Source organism: Oncorhynchus mykiss, chromosome 17, assembly GCF_013265735.2.
Source record: "Oncorhynchus mykiss isolate Arlee chromosome 17, USDA_OmykA_1.1, whole genome shotgun sequence".
In the NCBI taxonomy this organism is placed as follows: Eukaryota; Metazoa; Chordata; class Actinopteri; order Salmoniformes; family Salmonidae; genus Oncorhynchus; species Oncorhynchus mykiss.
Genome location: NC_048581.1, coordinates 38539489 through 38550530, shown reverse-complemented (window position 1 = coordinate 38550530; position 11042 = coordinate 38539489). Strand labels below are relative to the sequence as shown.

Genomic DNA, 11042 nt, shown 5'->3' with positions numbered 1-11042 from the left:
TGTAGGGTACTGACGATTAAGTGATACTGCCTCGGAGTACGGTTGTCCCCTGCTGAGCGAAGATGGTTGTCCTATTCAAGCCGTGTCGATAAGTGAATCTGTGCCATTTTAATGAATGCATCTCCATTGAATGAACAAAGGAAGAATAGCCAGTTTCATATATCATCATTTCCACTGATGCTATAAAAAAATACTTGATCGGATGATGGGAAATGTACAATAACGTTGGATAATTAAGTTAGCTACTGTGAGGATATCTGAGACATCAGCCACAATAGACAAACAGATGCACTGGCCACAAGAAACTCAATATGGTGCCAACACAAGGCACGAGCAATGACACGCACACCCACTTATTTAATCATAGCATAATACTGGTGAAGGAATCACAATAGGTTCCATTGACAGGTGCTCCGAGAGTGCTGAATCACGAGTCGAGCTAAAAATTCCCAAAGGATTAGTGCTGTTGGAGTTACACAAATAGGGCTGGGAGGGTGAGAGAGACAGTTCCCGGTTCTGCTAGGGATCTGGAGGAAAGTTCAAGCTTGTATCTTTCTCTGTGTGCCTGTGGTTAGAACAGCAGAGGGACTGGGGAGAGCGCACAGAGCCGAAAGCAGAATTGAGTTGACTCACTCGTTGTTGACATAAACAGGCCCACATCAAGGGAATGACCACACACTGAGTCACCTCCGTTATACAGCCGTTCCAGGAGTAGCAGGCAGCGAGAGAGCACTTAACCCCCACTTATGCTGCAAGGAAAGGGGAATGTGCCTCAGTTATCATCAAACAGAAATGGACTTCTGATTGGAGTTGAGAGGAAGGGAAAGATATGCAGTAATTTCACTCAGATTTGACAAATTTACACAAAACCATCATTGAGAAAAAAATTGTCAGAATGACCTGTCCAGATTTGTTTGAATCAGACATCAGGGAATGGCTGGTATGCGTCTTGTCGTTGGTCAACAGGACAAGGTAGAAGTTGTCAGTAACCACTGACAGAGGGATTCAAAAATCTTATTCTGTAACGGATTAAAGACATGCTCCAGTACTTTGTCGACTAAGAAAAACTTTTTTTTAAACCTCCCCTTTGGGATGGATGTGTCAATGTGTACAGTGCCTTCAGAAAGTATTCAGACCCCTTGACTTTTTCCACATTTTGTCATGTTACAGCCTTATTCTAAAATTGAAATCAATCAATCGACACACAATACCCCATAATGGCAAAGCAAAAACCCAGAAATATCACATTTACATAAGTATTCAGACCCATACTTTGTTGAAGCACCTTTGGCAGCACCTACAGCCTTGAGTCTTCTTGGGTATGACGCTACAAGCTTGGCACACATGTATTTGGGGAGTTTCTTCCATTCTTCTCTGCAGATCCTCTCAAGCTCTGTCAGGTGGGATGGGGAGTTTTGCTCTCCCATCTCCACAGAGGAACTCTGGAGTGCTTTACGAGTGACCATCCAGTTCTTGGTCACCTCCCTGATCAGAGCTCTTTTCCCCCGATTGTTCAGTTTGGCCGGGCAGCCAACTCTAAGAAGTTTTGGTGGTTCCAAACTTTTTCCATTTAAGAACGATGGAGGCCAGTGTGTTCTTGGGGACCTACAATGCTGCATAATTTTTTTGGTACCCTTCCTCAGATCTGTTCCTTGACTTAAACCTGTCTCCGAGCTCTACGGACAATTCCTTGTACCTCATGGCTTGGTTTATTTTTTTTGTACAGTCAACTGTGGGACCTTTTATAGGACCTTTTATAGACAGGTGTGACACTTTCCATGTCCAATAAATTGCATTTACCACAGGTGGACTCCAAGCAAGTTGAAGAAACATCAAGGATGATCAATGGAAACAGGATGCACCGAGCTCAATTTCAAGTCTCATAGCAAAGAATCTGAATACATCTGTAAATAAGGTATTTCTATTTTCTGTTGGTAATACATTTGGTAAAATTCCCCAAAAACTTTTCACTTCCGTATTGTGTGTAGATTGCTGATATTATTTATATATATATATATATATTTTTAATAAGGCTGTAACATAACATTTGGAAAAAGTGAAGGGATGTAAATATTTTCCAAAAGGCACTGCACATGCATATGAGGATATTTACTGTTTAATTAACCTCAATTAGCCACAAAATCCAGTTTGAAAGTGACTGTTTTCTTGAAGCTGTGCCATGTCATTTTCCCTACATTTCTCTCCACGTGGGCCAGCCCCCTAACAATTTGAGTTCTAGACAATGAGCTCCAGCCCCTCGCATTTGAGTGACAGCTAGCAAGAGGCCTACCAAGCATTATCCAATGTGGTTTCCCCAAACGCTCAGTGGAGACAGCAATTTTCAGGGGCCCACTTTTGGCTTGTGAGTGCTACTTTCAGAAGTACTGGCTAAAAAGTATACAAAAGTACTGGAGAATTTCTTTATGATTAGTATTTGGAGGTAGGGTAATCTGATGCTAGATCTGAAGTAGGATGGGTGCAACTTCTACCTTGAGACTCGATTTGTAATGAGTACCGTGCTACTGTACATGCAACAAACACTCAAACTGGACAGTTTTATCTCAATCTCTTCATTCAAAGACTCAAATCATGGACACTTACTGACAGTTGGGGCTGCTTTGCGCAATGCATTGTCTATACCTTCTTTCCCTTTGTGCCGTTGTCTGTGCCCAATAATGTTTGTACCATGTTTTGTGCCGTTACCATGTTGTCATGTTGTGTTGCTACCATGCTGTGTTGTGCTGCTGCCATGTTGTGCTGCTACCATGCTGTGTTGTCACGTGTTGCTACGTACTTCTACACCTGCATTGCTTGCTGTTTGGGGTTTTAGGCTGGGTTTCTGTACAGCACTTTGAGATATCAGCTGATGTACGAAGGGCTATATAAATACATTTGATTTGTCATGTGTTGCTGCCTTGCTAGGTTGTCGTCTCAGGTCTCTCTTTATCTAGTGTTGTCTCTTGTCGTGATGTGGGGTTTGTCATCATTTTTTTTATTCATCCTAGCCCGTCCCCGCATATTGGCCTTTTGGTAGGCCGTCATTGAAAATAAGAATTTGTTCTTAACTGACTTGCCTAGTTAAATAAAGGTTAAATAAATAAATAAAATATGCCAATGGTGGTGTGTGATGCCTTCCAGTGGCCCAGAGTGAGAACACATGTCACATGGTCACGCAGCAGCGCAATAGCTGTGCAATCCCTCCCTACATGAGATCATCCCCCTCTTATAACCTGCCAGTTACCGTGCAGCGCTGTCTGCTTAGTCATGATGCGTCTGCTATTATTTTGGCACGTTCCTAAGTTTAGAAGTTGCCGACGCCTGACAGATCTTACAACACATGGATAGGAATTTGAAGTATCAGCTAACCACATGTTACAGTAATTTATCAGTCAATGACATGGCACGCACCCATTATCTAGTGTGTGTGTCAGTGTGTGATTTTTGTCTGTGTACAGTATGAATGAAGTTAGAGGTAGTTTTTGCGAGCCAATGCTAATTAGTGTTAGCGCAATGACTGGACGTCTATGGGTATCTCTGTACACAGACATAAAAATGGTATCCACGAGTTCATCTGACTCTTGGGACGTAGATAAATGGCCTTATTGCCAAAATCCCAAAGTAGCCCTTCAAACATATACAGATTAAGTCAGTCCTCACATAGCTTTGTTACTAGACTAGATGTAAACAAAACAGGTTACATCACAAAAATGCGTGTTTGACCTTTGTGACAAAAAACAAGACAAGTAGTAACTTTTTGAACGCATTTATATTTTAAAACCCACATTCCTTTTCAGTTAAGGCTTCAGCTTCACTACACAGGTGCATTTGTGACACATAGCAATTGAACGCTTTTACAACGAGAGAAACTATTTACAGAACTGGATCAACAGGAGGAGGGTTGGTCAGTTGGAGCTCTATGGGGCAGCTTTGGGGTCAAAATTGATATTTTCTAAATGTATTGTCAAAACTCAAAGTTTCAGCTTCTCGCAGAGAGCCCAGGTCCCAAATGGCACCCTACTCCCTATATACTGCACTACTTTTGACCAGAACCCATGGGCCAAGGTCAATAACTGGAACATGGCTTTTAGAACAGTGTTTGGCTCTTCAGTTAAGCTGATTAGTGGGGTGGGAGTGGGACTGTAGCAGTGTTTGAGGTGGGAAAGTGTAGGCTGGCTGGGCCTGAAAAGGATCATTCAAAAATAACATTTTTACATTCATACAAAACTTCTTATCATTTCATCTCCTTAGTCTATACAACTGAATTTGGATTTCCTTCACTCAAACTGAGAGACTTCTCAGTAAAACACAAATCTTATCGGATAACATACAATTAACCCAACAGAGAGAGAATGTCCCAGCTCAGCTGCCCCATAATTTGACTATCCACGACTCCTGCTCATTCCGCTAGGGCATTGCCGCTTCATAATTTGGCGTTAGGGAGATATGCGCACTCTAATTACCATTCGCCGTCTAGAACTTAAAGCTGTGGATCAAATGCAGCCCGATATTGCTTTAAAGCTGCTTGAGTCAGGAGGTGCGTTGTTGTATAATCCTGTTACAAAGGCCTCTACTACAGAGGCCATTGTAGTTCCTCTGGGAAACGGGCCTTTCTCCCAGGCAACATGAAGAGGCCAGAGGCAAGATGGGAGGGCGCACAATCGCTAAACCGGCCAATGGGATCATTCCATGCACCCGGCGACAGGTGTGAGGCAGCAACTGGTGTCAGGTAATTGGGCCTCCTACACAAACCGGGAGGTTCAAAAGAAGAAAGAAAAAGGAGGGATGGGGGGGAATGTGAGACAGAGAAAAGAATAACCCAGCCGGGTGCTAGTCTTCTTTAATGTTGGGGGAGAGGGATATGCACTTAGTGGAGGAGTCGGTATTTTATTATACCTCCCCCTCACTCAGGATTTTTAGGGGAAGAGTATCTATGTGTAAAGGCTAGAAGGCCCAAACCCCCACACATTTAAAGTAGTTTGGTTAAGAAGAAGAAACAAATTCTAAATGCAATGCCACATCACTTAAGTGCCTTTAATCAAATGATTTCACATCCTCCTCCCCCACGCTGTGATTAACAGTTGGGTAGGGCTCACATTCTAGGAACAGCCCAAAACCACTAACCCACAGGAGGACAAACTGTTGTCACTCCACAAACAGCTAGTCTCCTCACATGACTTCTATGGTCTGTAAGTAGTTTCGACAGCTTGATTGGTCCGCAACATCGGTTTTCATATCATTATAAAAATGTATATTTCCTAAAATCTTAATTTGGCCAGTGAGTGCATCATGTGTCAGGGGGAAGAGGAGTCAGGGGAGTTCATCTAGGCTGGGATTGGTATGTCACAATAGCACCATATGTTCCTCATAAAAGAGACTGATTACTTTAAAATAATGCTATTTTTTAAATTTTTTATAAACCAGATCTCCAACCTCAGATATCCTCCCTTAATCAAGTCTACCTATCAGAGATGCTACACTTATGGGGAACCCGGCCATCAGAAACTACACCACCTACATCACTAAATCAATGTGCTTTGCAATGTGAAGAATATCTCAAGATACACTTGAGTTTACAAAAACAATGACACCTTCGTAAAATTGAATTGCAGTCCTCCTCATCCCACACAACGGTGGCTTTACTTTCCAGCCCAACGATCTTACGGTACACATTAAGTCCTGACCCCTGCTATCAAAAGCCCCACAAAGCCCTTTGTTGAACCCGCGGTGACCCCTCTCTGCCCTGCAGTGCAAGCCTCTGATTGGCTTAAACAGTCAAACTCCATCACGAGGGGCCCATTGCCTCCGCCACACAGAAGGTGAAGGGTGTGTGTGTGTGTGTGTTAAGAGAAAAAAAAGTCAACTGAATAAATAGAAAAGCCAGCTCAAAGCATTTCACTGTGGACCTAACAGTACACGAGAGTGATTGAGCTCACTTGATCATCTTGAACGAGATACAGACGAGAAAGCTATATAGGTCTAGTCCTGTGTCCTTGAATCCAGTTCCACTGGTTTTTTTATTTGTTCCCCTCTAATGAACTGATTTAGAGCTGGGACACCACATGGGTTCAATTCATTATCAGGTACAACAGAAAACCAGCAGGTTCCGGACATCGTAGTGTAAGAGTTTGAATACCCCTGATCCATGACCTCAAATGCTTTTATATAGCCAACACGCAACCTCGTATGTATAAACATCTTAATTACAGAGTGATAAAGAGGGCATATTTACCTAAGAGTCCATCTGAGGAAGATTATAATAATCATTTTAAAACACAGTGCTGCTGGACATTTGATTAGAGAGATGGAAGCCTTTTACACCAGACGAAATGTCCAAAAAGGCAACATCTACCCCCACCAAAAAAAAAGCAAGAAAAGCTAAGAGACAAGCAAGAACCGAAAAACAAAACGATGACAACCTACACTGGCAGGGAGGGACTCATTTGAAATGGCTGGGCGGGGGGATGAAGGGGGCAGATCGGTCGTTGGTCAGGGTCCGACGCAGTTTCACTCCCCGGATCATAGCGACCATGTGACCTCCGGCGTCCGAGGGCTCCTCCGCATCCTGCTCCTGGGCGGCAGGGGGCTGCTGGGGGGGCAGGCAGTGCCCGCTCTCCACCAGCTGGTTGGCAGTGCCAGAAGTATTGTGCTGTTGTTGGAGATGAGACTGCTGCTGAATCGGTTGCTGCTGTTGTTGTATGAGCTGCTGTTGCTGAAGCTGCTTTTGATGTTGGAGCTTCTGTTGCTGCTGCTGCTGGAGCTGCTGTTGGTACAGTTGTTGCTGCTGTAGCTGTTGTTGCTGGAAACGTTGCTGTAATTGAAACGTTTGCTGCTGTTGTTGTGTCTGGGCTGTTGGTTGCACCTGATGTGTCTGGGGCTGCTGTTGATACTGCAGGTGCTGCTGCTGGTACTGCTTTTGCTGCTGCTGGTGCAGGGCGTACTGCTGCTGCTTGCTCAGCTGGTACAGCTGCTCCGAGCTACCCATGGGAACTGGCGCCTGGCCTGGGATCAGCGAGTAGTACGGTGATGTGGACGAAGAATGGTGCAAGGGCATGGCGCTCAGGCTCTGGGTCGATGTGCACAAGCTGTGCTTGGTGTGGACCAGCCCGTGGTCCACTTTCCAGCTCATGCCCATCCCGCCCTCTGGTGGCCCCATGTTCTCATTGCTCCCGCTGTTCCCCCCTCCGCCGCAGTTGCCTCCCCCTTTTTCTACGCCCAGGGCTTTGAGGGGCACTTGGGGGGTGCAGATGGGGATAGGCATGCCGCCGCTGATGGTGCCGCGGCGGTAGGCAGGCTTGGAGGAGGGCTTGCGGCGGATGGTGGCAGTGTGCGATTGGCACAGGCCCAGCAGCTCGGGCTCGGCCAGCAAGCTGACTGTGGAGGCGGGTCGCTTGCTCTGGAACATCTTGCGGTACTGCAGGCTGAGGTCGCTGTTGCGCGGGATGGTGGAGGACTTGTCAAAGTCAGGTGGGCCGTGGTGCTCCTCCTCGCCCCGGTGCAGGCAGATGTAGTCGTAGTCTGGTGGGTGGAGAAGGAGGGAGAGAGGGATGAGGGAGAGATGGGTAAAGGAGGGGTGAGGAGGAGGAGCGAGAGTAAACCTGTGGTTACTTAAGAGTGGAGGAACACACACAATGCATTTATTTCCTAACTGGAAAATAACATGGAAAGAAAGCAGACGCTTTGGACTGGGGTGGAAAATCTGACCTGATGCATTCCGTTATAAACCAAGGACTTTGTTGCACAAAGCTCTTCTACACTAAAGTACGTGAGACTGCATTGAAGACTAGAAATATTCGGTGGAGTCAGACATGTAAAATGTATTAGAGAACCACAAACTCAATGAGTCCAGATTTTCCCCAAACATTATAACCGAATGATGTCTGCATCCCAAATTGCACACTGTTCTCTATTTAGTGATCACCTTCTGACATAGGGCTTTGAATCACTGGCCAGTTTGTGACCGGAAGTAAAAAAATAAAAAAGCCTTATCTGATGAGGAAGAAATTAGGGGGCGGTGGGGGTGTATATATGATAAAGGGTGAGTCACCACAGAGCGATGACCTGTTACCAGGCGATGATGGTAAACATACTAACACAATTTCCGGGCAGTACCACATACGCAAACACGTGCATACGCCCAATCACTCACATAAGAACTCCGCTCATCCCCTTAAGCGTCTGGTCTCTCCTTCACATGTCACACACACACCAAATGTTCTACGCTAACGCTCTTCTTTCACTAACAAAAGGTCATTTGATGTGATGACAACTCACAGCACAGATGTCACACTAAATCACTGTGGATGATCTTGTCATTTCACTTGTAAGGAACAGAGAGGGACAAATCTAAACAGTAATGGACAAGAAACCTACCATAAAGAGGCAGCTCTTTCTTTACAGCTGAAAAATAATATAGAATTGCATTGAACTTATATACAAAAAGAAAAACAACTTATTGTGAGCTTTTTCCACATTTTGTTACATTACAGCCTCATTTGAAAATTGATTAAATAAATCTACACACAATACCCCATAATGACAACAACAACAAAAAAAAATTGTGTGCAAATGTATTAAAAATAAAAAACAGAAAAAGCACCAAATATTCAGACCCTTTGCTATGAGACTCAAAATTGAGCTCAGGTGCATCCTGTTTCCATTCACCATCCTTGCAAGGACCTATGTAAGGTCCAACAGTTGACAGTGCATGAGTGCATGTCAGAGAAAAAAACAAGCCATGAGGTTGAATTAATTCTCCGTAGAGCTTCGAGACAGGATTGTGTCGAGGCACAGATCTGGGGAAGGGTACAAAAAAAATGTCTGCAGCATTGAAGGTCTTCTATACTCCTCAGTAGAAGGCACATGACAGCCGGCTTGGTGTTAGCCAAAAGGCACTTAGACTCTCCGGTCTGATGAAACCAAGATTTAACTCCTTGCGTCACGTCTGGAGGAAACCTGGCACCATCCCTACAGTGAAGCACAGTGGTGGCAGCATCATGCTGTGGGGATGTTTTTCAGCGGCAGGGACTGGGAGACTAGTCAGGATCGAGGAAAATATTAAGAGCAAAGTACAGAGAGATCCTTGATAAAAACCTTCTCCAGCGTGCTCAGGACCTCAAACTAGGGCGAAGGTTCACCTTCCAACAGGACAACAACCCTAAGCACACATCCAAGACAACGCAGGAGTGGTTTCGGGACAAGTCTCTCAATGTCCTTGTGTGGCCCAGCCAGAACCCGGAATTGAACCCGATCTAACATCTCTGGATTGACCTGAAAATAGCTGTGCAGCAACCCTCCCCATTCAACCTAACAGAGCTTCAGGGGATCTGCAGAGAAGAATGGGAGAAACTCCCCAAATTCCGGTATGTCAACCTTGTAGCGTCATACCCAAGAAGACTCAAGGATGTAATCGCTGCCAAAGGTGCTTCAACAAAGTACTGAGTAAAAACATTTCTAAAAACCTGTTTTGTTTTGTCATTGTGGGGTAGTGTGTGTAGATTGATGAGCAAAATACATTTAAATTGAATCTATAACGTAACAAAAAGTCAAAAGTCAAGGGATCTGAATTACATTCTGAATGCACTGTAGGTGCCGTTACAATATGTATTACTATTCTCAAAATTCTATATCTATTGCGATTCAATACTGCACTGTTATGTTCCAAAGATATTGCACACTGTCTGCTGCAGAGAGACAAGAGAGAGCATGAGACAATTCGTCATGAAAATAAAAGTGCTGAAAGCACATTGGCTCACTATTTAAAAATAATACTGAGGCCAAGCTACAGGATGAAAAATACCAGAGTTTTGGTGCAGGTCTAGCCGACTAGCGCTAGCTAACGCTACCTAGCAAACAAATATAGAACATGTAATATCATCCAAAAATAATATTGCGATTTATAACTATCAATATTTTCTCCCATCACTAGGTAGCACTGCAGACAAAAGTGCATAATACTACCAGAGGCTACTTTCACAGGCTGATGCTGTAATAATGCTGTTGAAACAGGCACATGGATTAGACAACAGTGAAGACACGCTTCTGTTTTGGTTGTGAAATGACAGAAGTGACAGTCTTGCATGCGACAGACTGCAAAACGATCACAGACACATGTGCAGACAGACACACAGATAAGGCAGGTAGGCAAACAGACCGAAGAGTACAAATAGAGACAATACTTCAATCATGACACGTACACAGACAAACAATACGACACGAATGCATTATAAGATCCCAGACAGAAACCGACTGAAAAACAGATCTGGCTGAGCCAGAGAGAGACAGTACCAGTCAAAAGTTTGGACACACCTAATCATTCAAGGGTTTTTACTTTGTAGAATAAAGACATTAAAACTATAAAATTACACATATGGAATCATGTAGTAAACCCAAAAAGTGTTAAACAAATCAAAATCTATTTGAGGAATTCCCTTAACCGGCTTCATGAGGAATGCTTTTCCAGCAGTCTTGAAGAAGTTCCCACATATGCTGAGCACTTGACGACTGCTTTTCCATCACTCTGCAGTCCAACTCATCCCAAACCATCTCAATTGGGTTGAGATCAGGTGATTGTGGAGGCCAGGTCATCTGATGCAGCACTCCACCCTTCTTGGTAAAATAGCCCTTACACAGCCTGGAGGTGTGTTTTGGGTAACTGTCCTGTAGAAAAACAAATGATAGTGGGACTAAGCACAAACCAGGTAGGATGGCGTATCGCTGCAGAATTCTGTGGTGGCCATGCTGGTTAAGTGTGCCTTGAATTCTAAATAAATCACAGACAGTAGCTGTGTTCGAATACCCATACTAACATACTGTATACTACATACTATTAGTTCATTTTAGTATACTGTAAACGATCGGTGTCCTTTCAGTTGAGCATACTCTACCGGAAGTTGATTATGTTGCTATGCAACCTCTTGCAAGCACAACAAATTACTAGCTAAACATTTGTGTGTTCGTAAATACAATCTGGAGTGCCAGAGTGTGCTCTGGGAGTTCTTAATTGTCAGATTGTCCATTTGTAAATTCTGAACGTTTCCCCTCTG

General features: G+C 44.1%; 1 protein-coding gene across 2 annotated transcripts in view; it reads right to left on the bottom strand.

Moving 5' to 3' along the window:
• Positions 1-3747: 3747 nt before the first annotated feature.
• Positions 3748-11042, bottom strand: part of mtss1 (MTSS I-BAR domain containing 1) — a 118611-nt gene continuing 111316 nt past the window's right edge. Inside the window, exons 13-14 of one of the 2 annotated variants that reach the window (XM_036949855.1) lie at positions 8371-8397; positions 3748-7515 (exon numbers count right to left, since the gene is read on the bottom strand). In XM_036949855.1, the coding sequence (XP_036805750.1) occupies positions 6437-7515; positions 8371-8397 (1106 nt within the window). In that variant the 3' untranslated portion in view covers positions 3748-6436. The remainder of the gene's footprint in view (positions 7516-8370; positions 8398-11042) is intronic. The other variant, XM_036949856.1, reaches the window with a different exon arrangement.